The sequence below is a fragment of the Patagioenas fasciata genome, chromosome 5 (genome assembly GCF_037038585.1).
Source record: "Patagioenas fasciata isolate bPatFas1 chromosome 5, bPatFas1.hap1, whole genome shotgun sequence".
In the NCBI taxonomy this organism is placed as follows: domain Eukaryota; kingdom Metazoa; phylum Chordata; class Aves; order Columbiformes; family Columbidae; genus Patagioenas; species Patagioenas fasciata.
In genome coordinates, this window is record NC_092524.1 from 27,972,334 (window position 1) to 27,994,651 (window position 22,318).

Here is a 22,318-nt window from a genome sequence, read left to right on the forward strand (position 1 = left end):
GGGATTGGCCTCATGACTGGTACATGGGTGTGCCTGAGCTCTGACACCTTGTGAGGAAGGGAGGGGAGTGGAAAGGAGTGATGTGAGAACTGATTCAAATGCATCGGTGCACAAGTCCAGATGGGAAAGTCCTGGTGCCTGCCACAAGAGGGGTAAGAGGAGATAGAGGCTGGAGAGCATACCATGCCGACACAGGGCAACAAAGGCTGGACCATACTCTAGCAGAAGTATTACTAGGTGCCCCATCTGTACTCTGAGATGAATACACTAGCATCTAAATTTCTCCCATAGCAGATGGTCATGGAAGAATAAAAGACCTTTGGTATTGGAGAGCTAGGACTTTTTTTAAACATTCAGATCTTTACATCTTCTTTCTGGAAGTCAACATTGGATTTTACAATGCTAACAATAAACATGCTTTACAAAACCCCAAATGTGCTCTTCAACATTGAACAGTAATGTGAAAAGCCTGCTATTTTGCTGTCAGCAAAAATCAATGCCGACCTTCAAAGGAACAAGTAGTAGCTTTGTTATTTAGGTGATGATCTGAAGCAAGCCAAGCTTTCTAGAGAGAGATACAAGATTTCGTTGGACCAAATAAAACAGCTTTTGGATTCACAGATCTCCAGAGCAGGAGAAGGTCAGACACGAACATGGTCTTAGGTAGCCAAAAGCAAGTCGTTTTCTCCAATTTGTCTGACTGACGCTATCACCGCACCTTCACCAACCTGCCCGGGAACGCCGGCGTGGCAGTACTGCCCGCGGGCCGCTTCGCTCAGGACCGGAGGGCGCTGCCCTCTCTCCCCACCACCCCACCGCGGCACGGCCAGTCCCACAGCGTTGCCGCCGCCCCCTCACCGCCCGGTAACCCCGCCGGTGCTCCCGCCGGCCGCCTGCGCCGGGAGAGGAGCGGCGCAGAGCGCTCCCCCCTCCTCCCTCTGCCGCCGCAGATGCTGCCGTGGTGAATGGCTGCTGCATAATTCCACGGTGCCGGTTGCCAGCACCCTCTCCTCCCGGGAAGGCAGCGGGGCGCCCAGCCCGGCTTTCTCACACCGCCCCATCTCCCCACGGCCCCTTCCCGTACCGGCGCTCACACTCCTCCCCCGCCCGCAGTGCCCGCGGGCGTCGTCGCCTCCCGGAGGCCGACTCGCTTCTGGCTGTGACAGGGGCTCCGAGCCCCTTCGCCCCGCCACCCCCCCCCCTTCCCCTCTCTCGCCCGCCCCCGGGCCCTCCTCCTGTCACTGATTCGGCGCCGGGGCCCCGGGTGCCTGAGCCCCCCTCCTCAGCCCTTGCCCCCGCCGCCGCCGCGGCCCCCGAGCTGTCAGTGCGCAGGCAGCGCTGCGGCCCCGCGCACAGCCCCGCGCACAGCCCGCGCCGCCAACCACCGCCACCAGCCGCCAACCGCCGCCAACCGCCGCCGCGGAGCCGCCACCGCGGGGCGGCAGCAGGTACCGTGCCGGGGGAGCCGCTGGTGGCGGGGCCGGGCTGCAGCTGGAGGGGAAGGGATGGGGATTGGGATCCCTGTCCGGACAGCGGCTGTAGGAGGGGGACGAGGGCCGATCTGCCCTGCGGCGGCGCCTGTGAGGAGGCCGTCGGTACGGAGCGGTGCCCGGGCGGCTGCAAAGGGGCCGTCGGGGCTCTCACCGCTCATGCGAAGGCGGGCGCTCGGGGCACGCTGCGGAGCTGGAGCTCGTGGCCCTCGGGGCGGCGGGCAGGGCGCGGGCGGGAGCCTGGGCTGGCTGCGCGCCTTTGCCGACCCCGTTGAGAGTCTGGACAATAGCGGGAAATGCCCGAGTTATCCACACACACACCCCCTTTTATTTCCAATATTAAATGGGTAGAGTTTATGTGGGAAAGGATATGAAATTTTGGCCCCGCTTAGCATGGAGCCGAGGTTGGAGAACCATCCAGGGGCCGACCATGGAAAAGGGCATCCTGGAAAATTCCTGCAGGAGCAGTTTCTCAGGTGGGAAATACCATTAAGCGTGGACCTGTACTTTAGTTTCCTCGGGGAACTGACTCCCAAGGGTTTTGCTGAGACTGGCATACATGACTGATTGTCATGTACGATTTTCTGTCAAATAATCTGTCTTAATTCTTCCCTGTGTACTTGGCAATCCCATTATCATCTCCTCAGCCCACTCCCTAAAAGCTCCCAGGGAAGTGGGTCAGTATTTCCAGATGATGGTTCTGTCAGACACTCGGTGAGTTTCTGCACTGCTGGCTGACTAGAAGGCAGCATTTTGACCCTTCAGCTTATGCACATACTGAATGAGGTGTGCTTCAATTATTCATTCTGATGCTATTGCAACCTTCTGCAGTTTCTCTTCTCCAGGGACATGATGTGTAACAAGACTTTGAAATACTTTGCCAGTGAGGCTGCAATCCTATCTAGGCATATAGCATCTGTTTGCTTGTCTAGCCATTCTTAAGGGTTAATTTATGGCAGTAAAAGGTAAGTAAGTCAAGGATGAATAAGGATTCCCAATAGGGCAGCATTACCCTCTTCAGTTCCTCTGTTCCCCTCTAAAAAACTGAGACCAGAGTACTGAATGGTTACTGGACTAGGCTCTACAAATGAGTTTTGTATTTTCCACCTGGAAGAAAGCAAGCCTTCTAAAGTACATTTGATCTCCGTAATGGAGAACCTATGGCTTTGACATGGAATGGACTTACATCTGATGATTTGTCAGTGTGGTAGACATTTACTGTTTTGTAGACGAAGAAACAGGTGCAGAAATGAAATACAGTAGAACCAGAGATTTGTTGGCAAAACTTGGAATCCCATTTGTTGTTGTTTTTGTTTTACTAGTGTGATCATCTGTCATTGTACTGTGCTCTGTAGAGAATGTTCATTGATAAACTGAGAACCATTAATATTTTCCAGGTACAGAAGGCTGAGTGGACCTACAATGGCAGCAGCTGTACTTGTGGAAATATAAGATAACTATACTGTGACATGTAGTCAAGTGGGTGTATGATAGCTTTTTAATTCTCCATTTGAATAATAGATATACTTCCAAACAGCAGCAAGGCTCCCAAGTTCTTGGAATACTCACTCTCGTGTAAAATAGTAATCAAGCTGAACACAGCCACACAGAGAAATACTGTGTGTCTAAGGTGTATAGACCCAAGATAGTTTAGACCTTTTGTGCACAGCACCCAATATAAAGACCAAAGAAAGAGACCAGTGCTAGTGCAAAGTGAACATGCAACAATCCTCCAAGTGATCACTGTCATTGTGCCAAAATTTCCACTTTCTTATGGTTAGTTGTAGGCAGAAAGCGTTGAAATGAACTAATCTGATAATGACAGTAGATTTCCAAGGTGAAGAGTACCTCTGAGAATATTATAGTCTCAGCTACGAAATGTCATCCTCCAAGATGTGCTCATCTCTACATTGACTCTAGGACATGAGAATAGCGCAAAAAAAAAAGAGCTTAAAATGCTAGAGTCTTAAAAATGCTGATGTTTAAGGCTTTATTACCAGCATCTGAGGTCAGATGTTAGGATTTGATGGGATTTGCTCCTGAACTATTCCATTTACCTGTGCTGTTAACTGCCCAAACTATGACGCATACCTACTAATCTAAGGTGCACAGTTAAGAAAAAAAATGATCCACCTGCCTTAGAATTACATCTTACTGGCTAGTCTGTAAGGGTGAGAATCTTTGTACTGTCTTGCAAGACACATTAAGGCTGGGCAACTTGATACTTTGTCACACATTATTTGAAAGAATCTACCTGACTCTGATTTTCAACCAGTAAAGGTTAAAGGCTTCAGCTCTTACTTCTTGATTGACACCTGGAAATTTAATATAGATCCCATTGCCCATCAGATCCAAGCTGAAGTAAATCCAGGACTTCATTTTTCCTTTCGGTTTGGGTGCTAGGGAGGCTCTTCAGTGGGCCATCTCAGCAGAGGTAGCGGATGGAGAGCCATGCAGTAGCAAAGACACAAGGATTATAGATGTATTAGAAACCACAAAAGTGCCTGAGAATGGTCACAAAAGAATTAAGGCTTCTCTCCCCAGAAAGGTGGCAGGATCAATAGCCCAGGTGAAGTCCATCTGCACCAATGCACACAACATGGGCATTAAACAGGAAGAGCTGGAAGCCATTGTGCAGCAGAAAAGCTATGATGTAGTTACCATCACAGAAACATGGTGGGATGACTCCCACAACTGGAGTGCTGCATTGGATGGCTATGAACTCTTCAGAAGGGATAGGCAAGGAAGGAGAGGAGGTGGGGTAGCCCTAGGGAGTGTTTTGATTCTCTAGAGCTTGATGGGGATGACAATGCGTTGAGTGTTTATGGGTAAGAATCAAGGGGAAGACCAACAATCCAGATATCCTGATGGGAGTCTGTTAAAGAACACCCAACCAGGATGAGTGTTGTTGATGTTGTTTGTGAAGAGAAAAGGACTCATGGGTGATGTGATGGTCAGAGTTCGCCTTGGGCACAGCAATCATGAAATGATCCATTTTTCTGTTCTTGGAGAAGTAAGGGGGGCAGTCTGCAGAACTGCTGCCTTGGACTTCCGAAGGGCAGACTTTGATCTGTTTAGGAGGTTGATTGACAGAGTCCCTTGGGAGGCAGTCCTGAAGGGCAAAGGAGCCCAGGAAGGCTGGTTGCTCTTCAGGAAGGAAATCTTAGAGGCGCACGAGTAGGCTGTCCCCGTGTGCCAAAGACAAACCGGTAGAGAGAAGACCTGACTGAACAGAGAGCTGCATCTGGAACTTAGGAATAAAAGGAGAATTTATAACTTTTGGAAGAAGGGGCAGGCTACTCAAGAGAACTACAAGGACGTTGTGAAGTTATGGAGGGAGAAAATGAGAAGGGCCAAGCCCAGCTGGAGCTGAGCCTGTCTACTGCTGTAAAAGGGAACAAAAAATGCCTCTATAAATACATTAACAATAAAAGGAGGGCTGAGGAGAATCTCCAGCCTCTAGTGGATGCAGGAGGAAACATAGTGACAAAGGACAAGGAAAAGGCTGAGATACTAAACGCCTTTTGTCATTTATATGGACAAGTGGATTGAGTGCACCCTCAGTAAGTTTGCAGATGACACCAAGTTGGGTGGAAGTGTTGATCTGCTGGAGGGTAGGAAGGCCATACAGAGGGATCTGAAATGGCTGGATCAAAGGGCTGAGGCCAATTGTATGAGGTTCAACAAGGCCAAGTGCCAGGTCCTGCACTTGGGTCACAACCCCAGGCAGTGCTACAGGCTCAGGGAAGAGTGGCTGGAAAGCTGCCTAGAAGAAAAGGATCTGGGGGTACTGGTCAACAACTGGCTGAACATGAGCCAGCAGTGTGCCCAGGTGGCCAATAATATCCTGGCTTGTATCAGAAATAGTGCGGCCAGCAGGTCTAGGGCAGTGATCATCTCCTTGTACTCAGTGTTGGTAAGGCCCCACCTTAAATACTGTGTTCATTTTTGGCCCCTCACTACAAGACATTGAGGTGCTGGAGAGAGTTCAGAGAAGGACAACGAAGCTGGTGAGGGAACTGGAGAACAAGTCCTGTGAGGAACGGCTGAGGGAACTGGGGCTGTTTAGCCTGGAAAAAAAGGAGGCTGAGGGGAGACCTTATCGCTCTCTACAACTACCTGAAAGGAGGTTGTAGCATGAAGGGTGTTGAGAGGAAACAGCCTCAAGTTGCACCAGGGGAGGTTTAGATGGGATATTAGAAAAAATTTGTTCACAGAAAGGGTTGTGAAGCAGTAACAGGCTGCCCAGGGAAGTGTTTGAGTCACCATCCCTGGACGTGTATAGAAAACGTGTCAATGAGGTTCTTAGGGACATGTTTTAGTGCATGAGTGAGGTTAATGTTTGGACTTGATAATGTTGAACGCCTCTTTCAACTGAAATGATTCTATGATTCTTTAATTCTATAAGGAAATTTGCTGATGCTCAAATGAGGGAAGACCATGATACACAACTGCTGTGCTGCTGGCTCTCTTGTCAATCTGTTGCCTTCTCGAGTGCTTTCTTGTCCCTGAAAAGCCTCTTTCTAGTCACATACTTCCTCCAGACAGGTTAGAGAGCAAAGGAAGAATTCCTGCTGCCTCTAATCAAAGGCCTGAGGTTTCCTGCAGAGGTAACACAGACAGAATCAGGAGATGATCACAGAGCAAGCAGTAAGTGGCTACTCCAGAGGCTAATAATTGTTTACTAGGGTCCCACTGGAAAACAGTACAAATTCATAAAGTCCTATTTCTCCCTCTTCACCCTCCAGCTGGTTAATTCGTCGCATGCATGTTTTCTGCTGTGCCAGTGCCTCAGTCACAGCGCCAGGAAAACAGTCTATTTTGGGCTAAGGAATCTGGGGGACTATGGAAGTAGTTACTAGAACGAGAGCCAGAGCCAAATGAGAGAGACAAGTTGCTGTTGTCAGGAGGAATACCAGATCATCTTTATTCATATGTACACAAAGGCTTAGTATCTGTTAGTGCCTGGTTGTGACCACCACAGCTGGCACATGAGCCCTGAGGAAAGGAACCTGCAGTCCTTTGGTCAAGGGCAGATGCAAAAAAATGTTTAGTCCATTGAACTCAACTAGCTGCCTCAGTGCACCCCTTCTGGTGTGTGTTGCTGGTGTAACTATTGTGAATGTAATAGATGTTCACATTTATAATATATCCTTAAATCTGTGAAATGAGCTGGTCATGTATTTCTCATTCATTGTTTCAGTATTCCAGCAGATTCTAACAGAATTGGCTTTTGTTAATTTTACATATTAAAAGATTTTTTGTGGCATAAGGGTCAGAGATTTGAGGGGGTTTTTAAGTAAAAGTTGAGATTGTTGATCATGGTTGTACATTAATTGTATATATTTGCTTTGGTGAGGCACAGGGCATAGCAGGTGAAGGAGACTATAAACTGGGTAAACATGATTTTCTGAACAGGAAGATCTTCTTTAAATAGTACCAGAAGATTCGGAGCTCATAATCTGTGTGCTTTTAGTCTGTACCAGTCCTTCAGAGGGGCCACAAGCTGCTTAAAACTGATACGATAGCTGTGTTGGTGTGTCCTGGATCTGCTTTTGTTCAGTGTTTTCTTAGATGACCTGGATGGTAATATGAAGACTGAGTTTATCATATTACCAGAGACATAAAACTGTGAGACTTGAAATATGCTGGAGGAAAAAATTAGAATTAAAAATTATTCCAGCAAATTTGAAGAACTACCAGGAAAAACACGGATTAAATGTGATAGGGATAAATACAAGGCACCACAATAAGGCAAGAATAATCAACTGCATAAGCACAAGAGAAGCAAATGAGTAGGTTGGAACTCTGCAGAAAAGAATCTGACTGTTATGATAGGTCACAAGCTGAACATGAGTCAATGTCATGCTGTTGCAAATGAAGGCAAGCATCTTGCTAGGATATATAAAAGACATATAGCCTGAAAGACATGTGAAGCAATCCTCCTGTTCTGTTCAGCGTTGCTAAAGCCTCAGTTTGGATGCTGTGTGGAATTTTGATTATTACACTTTCAGACAGGTGCAATTCAATTGGAGAGTGTTCAGAGAAGGGCAGCAGGACTGTTGTGGTTTTACCCCAGCCAGCAACTGAGACCATGCAGCCACTCGCTCTGCCCCCTGCAAGTGAAATGGGGGACAGAATTGGAAAGGTAAAAATACCTCATGGGTTGAGATACGTACAGTTTAATAGGGTGGCAAAGGAAGAGATAATAATGATAATAATAATAGAATGTACAAAACAAGGGATGCATGATGCAATTGCTCACCACTCATGACCCAGTGGCCCATTCGGTCCTGAGCAGCAGTATTTGCCCCTCAGCCAACTCCACTTTGTATACTGAGCATGACATCATATGGTAAGGAACACCCCTTTGGCCAGTTTGGGTCAATTGTCCTGGTTTTGCTCCTTCCCAACCTTTTGTGAACCTGGCAGAGCATGGGAAGTTGAAGAATTCTTGACTACCTGGCAACAACCAAAACATCAATGTATTATCAGCATTTTTCTCATATTAAATCCAAAACACAGCACTATACCAGCTACTAGAAAGAAAACTATCCCAGCTGAAACTAGGACAAGGACTCATCAGAGGTCTGAAAAACGTGACCCACAAGATAATTTGAAAGAACTAAAATTATTTAGCCCAAAGACAAGGAGGCAATCAGGGTAATATTACAGTCTTCAGACAAAATTGAGGAGGGAATGTCTTTTAGTGGGACTCATGGTGGAAGGAGCAGAAAGGAAGTTGTTTTTTTTTTTTTTTTTTTTTAGACTACAAGAATAGTTTTCTAGGACCTAGGATAATAAAAACTGCTGAATATTTGATCTGGGGAAGTTGTGAAGTCTCTTATTTTAAGAACAAGACAGACAATTATCTCTGAAGAATGAAATTAGGCTAGTCATCCTATTATGGGAATACACCTTGGACTATTTGACATCTTAAGTTCTCTTCTAGACCATTCTTCTATCAGTTTATTAAGACAACATGCTTATTTCATGTAAATGAAATAAAAGCTGTCTGCTGGCCCTGTCCTGATGCTTGTCTGATATCCAAAGGTAAGCACAGCATCAAGAACACAGTGCAGCTCTTTCTAAAAAGACCCTGAAAGAAAAGTAGGAGCTTACTAGAAGATGGTTAAAAGAGGTCTCTCTTTTTGGGGAAGACATAGCTAATGGGACATTCCAATTTCCCTGGAACAGATGTTTGACTGAGTCTATGAATGCTGAAAACATTGATATGGAAGAAGAAAAAATGAATAAGGATTAGCAGTAAGTAAAATTATCTGAACTGAAAGTACAAACTCTTCTAGTATTTTACTCCCTGAGTTAAAGACCATCGTATAAAAGACCTTTGTAGAGATAAAATGAAATAAAATAATTGAATTCAGAATAGAAATAAAATATAGTTCTACAGGTGATGTGTTTAGGAATTTCTCCAGGGAGAAAAAATCTAGGACCTATAGTACTCATAGTTTAACATATATTGTTTAATGTAAGTGGAACAGATGGTCCCCTGTGCATGGTGAAAAACTGCTGAATCTCTGTGAAGAGACAGGTAGAAAGAAATAAGAGAGCAATGATCATTTCTTTTGGATGTTGTAGTGGTGAGCTGCATATAAGATCCTAAATAGAACACATTGAGTCCAACCAAACATTTTTTTAATCCCCTAAAGGGAGAAGGATTTTTCTTTCTCCCCAGGCTTTAGACCTCACCACTCAGACAAAAAGAAAAGCTCTTAGATAAAGTTAAAGACATACTAGGAGGAGTGCAAGTCTTTTTTAGACCAGACAGACAATAGAGATTTTTTTCTAAGAAAACAGGTACTCTCTGGGACTGAAAGGCTGCAGAGCAACTGCTGGAAAGAATCTGTGTTGAATGAACAAGACAAGCAGAAAATGAAGAATCAGGCTGTGCTTTTTACAAGGCTGTTTTCACGGAGCTGTTGCTCAGTGAACTGGAGCATATTAGCATTATAATCTGCTGTCATTCAAACACTATAACACTGGAATTATCCATACACTGATGGAAATCCTCATATTTTTATTTACTCTGGACATGTGCGAACAAACTGTGACACCATATAAGTTCTGATTGCTTTTCCCCCTGCCCTCATCTTCCCTTGCTGATTGAACACTTTTGGGAAAAATAATGATGTGCTTAGAAAGCCGGTCACTTGATGCCCCAGATATTTTGAGGTAAATTCACGTTCCTTTCACCCAAGGACTGATCATTGCTTCCCATTAGCTTGTATTGCTTTTCCTGAGTCTATTTCATCACTCCTTCTCCCATCCTTCCCTTCGCTTTCTTTACTCCTATGAGTATGTGAAACACAGTCTTTATTTGGGAGAGAGAAAAGGTATCCAAAAGCAGGCTTGCCGTGACTCAAAGGAAGTTCAGCTTTGGAAAAAGGTGGCTCTGGAAAGAGATAAAGCAAAGAATAGCTAAAGTAAAAAATCTCCTTTTTACTAGTAGGTGGAGGGGTTGCTCTCTGTGAAACTTGTGAGGAAATCTGAGACAGGCTGGGCAGAAAACTACTGAGCATGCTGGAGGGGGTTCCTCAGATGGTAATCTCCTGTTGGAAGAGTTAGACAGAAGTACCTAGAAGGAAGCTAGGGGACTGAAAGAATTTGAGAAGAGGGAGCACTGGTTTGAAATATGAACTGAATATGAATATTTGGGTTTCGGGTGCATGCTTGAAATTTCTCAGCGTGGTTGTGAGGAAAGTGTGTAGGCTATTGCAAATGGCACTTCTGTCAGTATGAGCTGCATATTTAATGCAATGTAACAATATCCAAGCCTGCTTTAAATAAAGCATCTGCAATAGCAGTGTTCAGAACAGCTATATCCTTCTTGTTATTTTTTTTTCTTTTATGTTATGCCTAGTTAAGGACTAGAAGTTACATAAAACCTGCCAGTGGGTTACTGCAGTCTTTATTTCCATATTTTAGCAAAATTCTTTTCCTATAAGCAAGAATCAGAGGCAGCAGCTTCAAGCTGTCAAAAGCGATTTTGCCTAGGAGGAAACTGACCTGTCACGCAGATGAGCCTGGAATCTGTGAACACTTGACAGGCTCTGAGCACTTTCTCACTGTGAATGAGGAACTGATGAGTGAACAGCAGTGTCCAGCAGCGCTTTTTGATGGTAATGCCAAAGCCTTTTACCAGCAGTTTCCCAGTGCAGATGGTAGATTTACAGAAATAGTCACACAAAGATTTCTACTGCCATTATGGCATTTTTTAAATAATGGACACAATTTAAAGCCAGAAAGGAGATATGGGAAAACTTTGTAAAACCTTGTGTGTACTGAGGAGTTTGTTCAACAAATGCTTCTCTCTGTCCCTCCAGCCAGGGTAGCAGACTTTGCCTTGTCGGCAGCAGCACCTCTGTGTCAGATTGTCGCAGAAAAATACAGATTTCAAAGCACAACTGTGAAAACTTGACATGTACAGGGTTTAAGGGAGGAACTTCACAGCTCCCTGTTGAAGAAGATGACAAGCTGATTAAATCCATGGACCAAAATATACTCAGAGTTTTAAAAGTGGAAACAGAAACTGAGGTTTTCCTGAAGAGATCAGTTACGAATTCACAGCTTTGGGATGTGTCATTTGCACCAGCTATAGCCTTCTGAGAAACTGCTGTTAGTAAAATGGCTGATAATCTGAAAAGGCCCAAGTTCCAGCTATCTAGGCATTCCTCAGAGAGGTCTCATGACAAGAGATTTGACAGGAAAAGTCACTGGAAATGGGGAACTGCACATTGCTTATTGTGAAGGGTTAGTACCAACAAATGTGACAATGGCTAACTTTGCTAACTTATTTTACTACTTTTAACTGTGTAACTGTAGACATAAAATAAAGAATGCTACTGGGCCTGTAACTTGATAAACCTGATTCATTAAAAGAAATAGATACTAAAGAGCACTTTGTAGAATTTCGTTGTTAGTCAAGAACTTCTGTACCACTCGGGACAAGTCTTGGTGACAAAAATGGGCGTAGTCACCTGCAATGATTAGTCTTCGAATGGTTGCTTCTCGATCTATCTAGCAATTCACTGGAAATGAAAGCAACAGGATTGTCATGTCAGACAATCAGAGAACAGGACCAGAAAACAGAACTCCTTAGTGTACGTGAACTTTGACTGACACCTCCCTTTCCCCAGAGTCTGACAGAGCAGAGTTTTCATTCTGGAATAATATTGGCCTCTGCTTTGGTGCTAAGCACATGGTGGTTGTTTCTTCTCAGTTCTCCAGCTCCAGGTCTGTGTCCTGACCCAACAGGAGGAGGAGCAGAAAGGAAGATGCCAGAGCAGAGATGGAAGATACACAGATCTTAATGCCTTTGATCACCTTCTTCACTAAACTGGAGCTCAGTGAATTTCCAAACCGAGATGTTGCAGCATGTTGGCAGTGAAAAGCAGCACTGCAGTGCAATTAACAGTGTTCTCTGAGTACCTTCACAGTAATGAAACAGCAGGGCATGAAAAGAAATGAAGGTGATCCTTAGCTGAGTGTGATGGCAGATGTTAAAAGACGGCATGCTTTCCTGCCTTACCTGTCAAAACAAGAAAAAAAACTCCCAAGGAAAGTAGCATTCCTGTAGGCAAATGACCCAGTACAGACAGTTTTTTCAGATAGATTTGCAAAGCCTACTGTCAGAAAATACCAGTCAATAGCATGTGACATTTTCTCAAAGTATGTTATAGTGTAGCATTTGATGGATAAAAAGACCAGAGCAATTATGTTTCCCTTGATGAAAGAGTGTTACAAGTTGATATATCATGCAAAGGGAACTGAATCTCATCCCTTCTGAAAGTTTCCTGTTAACTGCAGGTAATTGAGACAGGGCCAGAGCTACCCCATTTGTGAACATCTTTGGTTGCATTACTAAGTCAGCTCTTAGCAGTTAGTGAGCTCAGACATGACTAGGAAACAAAAATGCTTTTTGTTGTTGTTGCATGTAATCCCAGCTGGCACTCAGCAATCCATTAATTCCCTCAGGGTCTGATTACTGGGCTCCACAGGCTCATCCTAACTTGCAATTTGGTGATCAACCAGCAAGAATCAGCATATTCCCTCTAGCTTTCGCCCAGGTGGGTGATGTGGCAGGTCTTGGAGCAATGACTGGAGGGCAGCATTCCAGTGAGTGGGGGAACAAGTTGGAAGCAACTATTGCAGGCACAGAGTTCCAGGAAAAGTTAAAATTACGTGCCCACTCAAGGGAGAGAAAGAAAGAGAAGGTGTGGCTATGCAGCTAGAGAAGTAAACACACAAGAAAAATCTAGAACATGTTCCTTTTTTTTAATTTGGACCTTACATAGCAGTTAAGTTAAAATCATGTATTGGCTTATGAAAGTGCAGGAGCACAGAATCACAGAAAGGAAATTGAGGACATAAAACCATTACAGTGAGGATAATGAACACACCTTGAGAATACACCATAGGTTTCAGTATCTCTTACAAGACCCCCACAATCACATGTACAACAACCTTCAACAGGAAGGTGTAACACAGAAGTTGTGATTCCTGTAATGTATAGACAGTCAAAATGTCTTTTCTGTTTAGTTCACTTTCATGGGTGCAGGTTCCACAGGTTCCTATTAGCTCCTGGACAAATAAACCTGCTATTAACAGTTGGTTTCATTCTTAATGAGGGCACAAGAGGGAAACATGAAATGATCACTTCAAGATTTTTCCCAAATTATTCTATGATTCAATGACTATGACTTTGTCACTCACGGTTCAGCTTACCCGATTGATGATAATGTACAGATATTTTTTTTAAAAAGTGTCCCTAAGGATATGAGCTACACCACCACTTCAGGAAAACTTAAGAACAAGCTTATGTTCAGCACGGCTGTCTGAAAAGCTTTTTCATTTTTTATCAACCCTCTAAAGTCCCCATGCTTCTTTAGTTCTTGGAAGAACTCTTCACATTCTTCCTGCTCAAACTCTTACTAAAAGAAATATTAAGGGAGTAGACTGTGATGTTGAACCCATCTGTGCCTTCCTTATTTACCATTTTCTGTCACCAACCCAGAAATGTCTTCTACAAACACTTCTAAACTTTCTCTCTCATTGCCTCAGGAATGCCTTTCATGGTTTATGTAGCTTTTACCTTCTTCACATTCTCCTTTAGCACTGCTGTGGTACTAACTGGATCTTGCCTGTTGATTCCAGCTGGTTGTATGATAAAATTGAACCATCCTGTTTTCTGATTCTTTCATTTTAGCACCTTTAATCCTACAGGGTTTTAGGTTTGGGGGGAGGAGGGGTGCTGTTGTTTCCTCAGAGTTTATCATAAGATAGCAAAAGTAAGAAATCCTATGATACATTTGCTTGTTATTAGCCATGTCCCCTATCCTGTGACTTCTAGGCTGTCAGCATCTTTTAAAAGTTCTTCTGCAGAATCCAGCAATGGCCTGTTCAGCAGGCTACCAGTTTCTTTGCAAAGTACCGTAACTGATTATCTTCAGCCAGGTCAGAACTTTAAAATAAAACTATCCCTGTAACTAAGTCTTGTTCATTTTTAAATAACAAGTAGGTCTGTTGCCAGGCAGTCTGTCTGGCAGTGTCCTTGTGCTTCATATGGTTTTACTTCCTCAGGCAAAGCAAAAAAAAAGGACTCAGGTGAAAGGTCCTCTTGCTACATAACTTCCAGCCCAGCCACCTGGAGCAAAGAAATTGCCCTCTGCTCCATTCTCTGAGGTCTCTGTGCCTTTCTGTCTCTTTAGAGGTAGCTTTTGCACTGGCCACTCTGTCTTTGGGAGCCTTCCTGTCTTAACTGAGATCTTTATGGAATATGCTGCCAAAGTGTCAGTTACTTTATTTTGTCTATTGAAATAATACCTGGTATTTCAGGCCAGACTGTCTGTGTTAATCCTTTATGCCAGTGTGATCTGCCTTCTGGCACAGAAATCAGTTCCTCCTGGAGAGATGGGATGCTTCAATAAAGCCTTGTTCCACAGGGTCAGCATCTCTTGGGCACACCAGGAGAAAGAAATGCACACATAAACCAGGAAAAAAAAAAAAAAAAAAATTGGTTTTACTTTGGCATTACTGTAACTGTGACCAGATCCATGTAAAAATTCCTGCTGTTGAAATGGTCTTGGTGTTTTTTGTCTAGGTGTCGCAGTGTTAAGTAAACACTGTATAACAACAGACTTTTGGCTTTCTCAAGCTGTGGTTTCCAATCTTCTTTAGCCTGTGCTTTCACAGAAAACATTTATCACTGAACTCATTCCCTCAATGGCTAGTTTTTTTCACTACTTATTTCTGGTGTCATTTCAATGATGGCTTATCAACTGTTTAGCTGCACGTGCAGAACAACTTTATGGTATTCAAGACATTTTATGAACTACAGTTTAAACTCAAATGTTCTAACAATGTTTTCTGTTCTTTCACTTCTGATCAGTGTTAGTGTATGTTTCTCTGCTTTACAGTTTTTATTGTTTGTTTGAGGAGTATGCTTGTGGTATAGAGTTGGATTTGTGTAATTTGTTCATTTAGAAAAGGATGTAAAAAAAAATTATATTACACTTTAAAGCATTAGTCTGTTAGAATAACTCCTTGCTCCCACCTAGGATTTATTCAGCTATCTTCTCCACTAAAACATCACTTTATCTAAATGTATATATTTTAAAATATACATAGTAGCCAAACCAGAAGACATGGTGTGTCACTCTGGCACTTCAAGTGTGTGTAACAAATATATCTGAATGCCGTTATAGGAAGAAAAATCTTAATATCAGAACTAATTTATTTCCATTTTCATCCATGAATATCTACCATCTTACATATCATCATTATAGCTTAAATAGAGTTGTTAGGACTTTGGTTGAAATATAGCAGGTTTAATTAACATTGGGAAGTGCAGCATAACATTGGAGCCTTCTGCCAAAATACAGTCTCTTCATTTCCTTTTCCTGAGTATGGCTAGAGTGGAAGCACTTCAAAAGAATTTTTGTCTCTCCACAGCTTTGTGTACACAGAAGCTGGTTTATTACGTTGAAGGTCTCCCTTGACTCACAGAGACATTTAAAATGAAGTACTTTCTATAGTAATATCATACAGATCTGTTTTTCAAAGTGTGGCGCATAGTTTCCAAAAAAACATCTTGAATGCTTCAGGCAATGTTTCACCTCTCAGGACTGTTCAAGAGTTCAAAAAACACATTAATCAAAAGCAGAGAAAGGCTGAAGCCATAAGTGATTCCCTGATTCTGTCATACAGTACTCTTTATGCAAATTTTGCTTTTGAGGATCTGCTACAATTAATTTCTCCCTGACATTGGAAGAAGTGATACATTTGCATTATTATCTGATGCTCTTAATCTGTATCCGATGAATGGAACAGACAGTATGTGGTATCTGGGGGAAAAAAAATCTTGCTAACCATAGTCCAAGAAGGCTGTTCATTACGCAGGCTTTCAGTGATTCAGATAATTGAAACATTTGCAGCTGTCCTTAAATATGAGAGTGAGATCTAGGAAGAACAGGGTTTTGCTCTTGCAGCTTACAGGATTTTAAGAATTTTTACTAACAGTTAATCCAACTGCACTACTTCACTTTTGGTTTACATCTCATTCTTCAGTAATCTTATGGGTAAAACACCCTCTGGAAGTCAAGGACTCTTGCCTAAGATATGACTAGGGAAGCTCACTCAATATTTTAGAATAAAAATAAAAGCCCTGTGAGTTTTACAAGAATATCTGGCCTACAAATCTAGAAATGGGTGACCTTTCTATTATTGAAAGTCCTTTCCTAAATCCATGGATTTTAGTCAAAGAGTGAAGCTAATTGTCTTTCCACTGGTGGATTGATTCTGTTCCAGGACAGAAAAATCACCTCCAGGAAGAACAAAGCTATTAAAATTTCCTGGGTCATGCAAATGGTGAATTCTGTCTCTTTCTTTTCAAAAAAAGATTTGCAACTCCTGTTCTGCTATGTGAGTCACTACCATTTTAGCCTCTTCTTTTCAGGTCATTAATTTAATGTCAGTGCCTTTGAGAACTGTTTAGCTCCATCACATTTTGTGCTTCCTACTCCAAAATTAGTTTCTCGACTTCCCTGTGGGCTGATGTCCCTGTTGGTACTACCTAATGTAAAAGCAGTATTATACCCTGATTATCCTTTGCCTCTGCTTAGGTTCATTGCATACTTCCGTAATGTTACCATAATAAGGAATGGTAGAGTAGGGGACAATGGGCCCTGATTTGTATGTAAATGTAATGAGAATAAAACAGCTGCTATATTTGACACGTGCATGACCCATGCTGAAGACCCACTTTGCACCTCTGGCCTGGGTCTTTCACCTCACTCTGCAGTTTTTAAACTGATGCCATAGCATGAACTTAAGTCCGATAACACAGTGTTCATAGCCTTTTCCATGCTGGAAGAAAGCTATCCTAGTAAAAGACTTGGGCACCGGACGCATTTGCTGAGGGAGCAACAGAGCGTTTTGGAAGCTTTATCTTTCGAAGTTACTATGCTAATACTCAAGTCCAAGAGTTGCTGTGAGTTGCCTATGTTTATGGCAGCCGTGTAGCTAGCTGAGTCTTCTTAATTACTGGCAAATTATTCTTAGACTAGTTTAATGTGAGAGGCAGTTATTAGATACTTTCTAAATAATTTTAAATAGATGAAGAACCTGAATAGTCCTGAGAGTGGTGAGTGGGAGCTGTCAAGGAAACAACTTGCTAATGGAAATGTGGCATAATTAACTACCTTATTTAAATGACACGCCAGTAAGCTATTGGGTAGAGATGATAAGGGACTGCAGCAGCAGAGAGTCTTTGCAACTGAGTGATCCAACCTTTTTCAAAGTGACCTTATTACAGAGAAATTAGCTTGGGGACAGAAACAAGGATAGTGGTCATTTGAAGGAACATAAGGTCAGATTTGCTACAGAGTTTATTAAACTGTTTTGTCTTTTTGTGGGGTTTTTTGGTTTGCTGTTTTTTTGGGGGTTTTTTTGGTCAGCAGTGACGTGGTTGCAGTATATTCCCTAACTCCTGGATATGCTCAGCAAGCCCTGAAGAACAGGCAGTGCTGTAGAACCAGACTGGTTAGTGTAGCTAAAAATGCAAATGCCAAATCCTTTCCTGTAATTTCTTCTCTCAAGAGTGTGCAGCCGTATCACAGTCATCCTGGTTCTCCATGTGACCACACCATGGTGATCATTGGGATAGCAATGGATGGATATGAATCAGAAATATCTAATAGCCATTATAAGTTTGCCTTCAGGGCATGGCTTTCTAAGCTAGAAGATGAAGTGAGGCTGCCACGCTAGATATAGCACTCTGCACTCTGCAAAAAATAATACTGCTGAACCAGAGGCTGAGCTCGCAGTGGGACTGTTTGGGATTTAGTTCTTGGTGAGATGTTAGGACTTATTAGTATTGTTTTAATGGCAGCAATGGTCAAATGCTGTACAGACATGGGAAGAGAAGAGTCTTTGCCCTGAGGAGCTCACAAACTAAATGGCAAAGTAAGGAAAAATAAAGACAGCATGGAAGCAGATGTATGGCAGTTAGCAATGGCTAATAGTTCCATTGAACATGTTTTCTTAAATTCATTTGCTGGATGAAAGATTGTCTGTCAGCCATGCCGTTAGCTGGTTAGTTCCATGTAAGCGTCATGGCTTGTGTTAGTAGCAAGTGAATTTTCAATTGTTTACTGTTGTCTCAGTAACCTCTTCATAGGTACTGGAAGGCTACTCCTAGTTCTCCCCAACGCTTTCTCTTCTCCATGCTAAACAAGCCCAGTTCCCTCAGCCTCTCCTCACAGGGCAAGAGTTCCAGACCCCAATCGTCTTGGCTGCCCTCTTCTGGAGTCACTGAAGTACCAACTACAAGGGAATAATGACTGCCTGTGGTTACTGGCTACATTTTGTTGATGCACCCCAGTAAGCTGTTAGCCTTCATTACTTGCAGGGCACAGCACTAACTGAAGTATAAGTTGTTGTTCTCCGGGACTCCTAGGTCATTTTCAGTAGCATTGCTTCCCAGCCAGTTTGTCACCAGCCTGCACCAACACACAGGGTTTGTCCATCTCGCATATTGAAATTTGCATTCATTCTTGCCGAATTTCCTTTCTAGTCCATTTCTGCAGCCCATCCAGGTGCATCTGAATAGCAGCTGTGCCTCCAAGTGTATTGACAAAGCCCCTGTTTTGGTGTCATCTGCAACCTTGATGTGTGGGCATTCTGTCTCCTTCTCCACATCATTGACAAAAAATATTGAAGAGGACATTTGAAATTAAATATTGAACACTAGCCCTTGAGCCTAACAACCCAGACAGTTTTTCACCTATATAGTAGTCCATTTATCTAGACTGTAATATCACAACTTGGGTACAGGAATGCTCTTGCTAAAAGACAGTTGACATCCACTGGTGTCTTCTCACAAGAAGGCAATCAGTTTGGTTAGATGTGATCTACCCTTAGTTGATCAATGCATGCTAAACGTCATGTCCTTTTGCTAGAAAAGTGTTCCAAGAAGGACACTCCATGAGCTTCCCAGGGACCAAAGTGATGGACTAATGGGTTGACTGGCCTGTAGTTCATCAGGTTGTCTCAGTTGTCCTTTCTGAAGACAGGTGCAACATTTGCCTTTCTCCAGTCACTAGGGACCTCCTTTGATCTCTTTGACCTTTAAAAGATAATAGAGATTGGCCTCAATATTACATCAGTCAGCTCTCTCAACACCCTTCAGTGCAGCCCATGGGGTCTCATCTATATATTCAGGAAAATCAGGCTGAGTCAAAAAAAAATTCTGAATTCAGGGGTATGGAGGAAAATACTGAGATGTTTGTGAGAGAAGTGATCTAATGCAAAATTAGGACATGGATGGAGATTTCTTTTTGTCTTTTCTAGTGTGTCACTTTCATGTAATTAAGTAAGAATCTAATTCATCCTTGGATCCATATATATTAGAGCTGCATTTCAGATTTCAGTTGTATTCTCAAGTGTGGACTGTAGATCACGCTAAATTCCTGATGGTGAGTAATTCAGGTATCACATCTTGCCAAAACAGGATCTCATTGCCACTTCACAGTCTATGTGCATTCCATTTGCTTTACTTGTATTTTTTGCTTTACTTCTATTACTAGGCCATCCCAGTTGATTCAAACATTTACCTCTTTATCCTTTTTAATTCAGGATTTGTGTTCACCCCTCCCCCCAATGAGTAGCATGTTTTGCTCCTGTTCTGCTGGTCTGTGAATTCATTGTTTGCAGGCTGGCAAGACACCAGTTCTGAGGTGACAGATGGGGGAGACTGCAAACCAGGCAGTTGCCTCCCAGTCTCAATGATATTTTAATAAGCACAGAGAGGTGACAGAGAGAGAAGCTTCTCACTGGAATGACTGGCAGTTTTGTTTTCAGCCTGAAAGCCCTAATAGATGATTTTTGGCCTTAGTCCAAAAAAAAATTCAGAGAAACTCGAAGCAGAAAATCCCATTAGCTCCTAACTTACCTCACTTTTTTTATGAGTACAAGAAGCTTTTTCTCTCTGGTCTTCTATCCAGATAGGGAATTGTTTCCTTGTTTTTTGCATTTCAGTTCTCTCTCAGGGATTCTAGACTTTGGGAGACTCGCATTTTATTTATCTTTTGTTTTCCTTTTTTTTTTCTCATTTCTTTCGTTTTCTCGATTGTCTTTCTTCCTTCTCTAAGCAATCCCTCCTCTTTTGGTTTCTTTACAGTCTTCACAAATTGATGGTGAAATTTGTCTGAATAATGGGGTCTACCCGCTCACTTGGCTTCCAGCTTCCGTATCATCCTGTGAAAAAGCTCGTGCAGTGCAGAGGAATGGCGTCTGCATGGCAATCTCTAGAGCATATGTCCTCTTCTCCCTGCCCTTCTGTATCTCAGTTGTATAATACAGGGTCTGTGTAGGGCTTTGTTTCGTCCTTGGTCTTATAAATAAAAGCACTACAAAAGGGAGCTCTGGCGAAGCCTCAGCAAGCTCTGAGATACTTCTGCAGTGTGAGCAGCACAATGTTTTGCAGACAAACTGTAGGACAGCCGGGCTTTCAGGGGAGAAGATCTTTTTTCTTCCTACAAGTAGAGGGAAAAGAGATCCAGTTCGTGTCAGGAAAAAATAAAAATTATGCTGGCATCTGAACTGGGGTATGCTGCCTAACACTGATCAGAGAATGCACTGGAAACTTCTCAATATTTGGACACAGACCTTCATGTCTATTCAGCAAGATCTGGGTCTGAGTTTCAACTGGAGCATGAGCTGGAAATTAATAGGAATCCTGCTAAAATATACTTATTTTTCCTTTCAGATACAACTATGACACTGAAGGTTCAGATCCTGTTTGGCTTCCTTTGCTGCATGATTTTTCTGCCTACAAATGGCTTCCCAGCAGACACTAGTACTGAATTTCGCTCTGCTTTCTCTGTGGCCAGAACCAGCAGCATGGAAGGGAGCTCTGAGATGGTCATTACCTTTGACAAAGTGTATGTGAACATTGGCAATGACTTTGATCCCAAGACTGGATTGTTCCGCTGTCGAATCCCTGGAGCCTACTACTTCTCCTTCACTGTTGGGAAATATCCAAAGAAAAATTTGTCGGTCATGCTGATGAGAAACAAGAATGAAGTGCAAGTGATTGTGTATGATGAACATCACCGCAAGGAACGGAAAGTAGCCAGCCAAAGTGCCATGCTGCAGCTTGACTATGGTGACACAGTGTGGCTGCGTTTACATGGAGACCCCAAGTACGCTCTTTACAGCAACGTGGGCCCCTACACAACTTTCAACGGCTACCTAATCTATCCAGACACTTCTGCCTTCTTCCAGAATGCTCTTAGCTCTCAAGAGCTGAGGCCACACCATAACACTATTCAGCAACTTCCCAGAGAGCAGAATGAAGCTTCACAGCAACACGTGTTATCTGATCAACCAAGCAGGGAACAAGACCCTCGGTCTGCATTTTCTGTTGCCCGCTCACAAAGTGTCCTGGGGACAGATGACAAGCAAACTCAGCATGAGCCAATCACATTTGACACAGAGTTTGTGAACATTGGAAAAGATTTCAATTCCTCCACTGGTATCTTCACATGCCGTATACCAGGTGCATACTATTTCTCCTTCACCATTGGCAAAATGCCCTTTAAGACTATGTCAGTGAAACTTATGAAGAACCACAATGAGGTGCAGGCCATGATCTATGATGACAACCATTCCAAGAGGCGGGAGATGCAGAGCCAGAGTATCATGCTGCCTCTGCAATATGGGGACACTGTCTGGCTCTACAGCCATCAGCACGATGGCTACGGTGCCTACAGTAACCATGGCAAGTACATCACTTTCACAGGCTTCCTGATCTATTCAGAGGCTCAGCCAAAGTGGTTTCCAGGTGCCAGCTCACCCTAAGGGTCAAATAATGAAATGCAATGTGAAAGGAGCACAAGAAAAGCCAAGGTGTCACGAACTTGGGTATAGTTCCTCTTTAGAATCATCCTCTACTTTGAGCATGCTATCATGTGTCCAGTGCTTTCCTTATGCTGCACGCTTGTGCCGTCTGCAGGGCCACTGCTATGTCTGCCATTCATCCGTAGAAAGGTCTCTACAGGTTGTATGTGTGTTTCCTGTGTTGGTGTTTGATTTAAGCATAAAGCATGAGGTAGTTTTGGGGCAGGGTTGGGGCAGTGTAGTGAGATGCTGAGGACCAGAGAACCACTGCAGTAATGTTACTGCAGAACTCCAGCATCCAGAAGTCAAAGGATGTGGTGACTTTCCTTGCACATCTGGGGAGGGAATAAATGTAATGAAAATGGGTGTAATAAAATACAAAATATGTAACATTTTCTCAGACTGGAATT

General features: G+C 43.1%; 1 protein-coding gene across 1 annotated transcript; it reads left to right on the forward strand.

Annotated features, from left to right (window-relative positions):
- The first annotated feature begins 1,314 nt into the window (after positions 1–1,314).
- On the forward strand, positions 1,315–22,303 carry C1QTNF4 (C1q and TNF related 4). Its single transcript, XM_065840256.2, has 2 exons — positions 1,315–1,448; positions 20,776–22,303. Exon 2 carries the CDS (start codon positions 20,784–20,786, stop codon positions 21,867–21,869), a length of 1,086 nt encoding a protein of 361 aa, XP_065696328.1. The 5' UTR covers positions 1,315–1,448; positions 20,776–20,783; the 3' UTR covers positions 21,870–22,303.
- Positions 22,304–22,318: the final 15 nt, after the last annotated feature.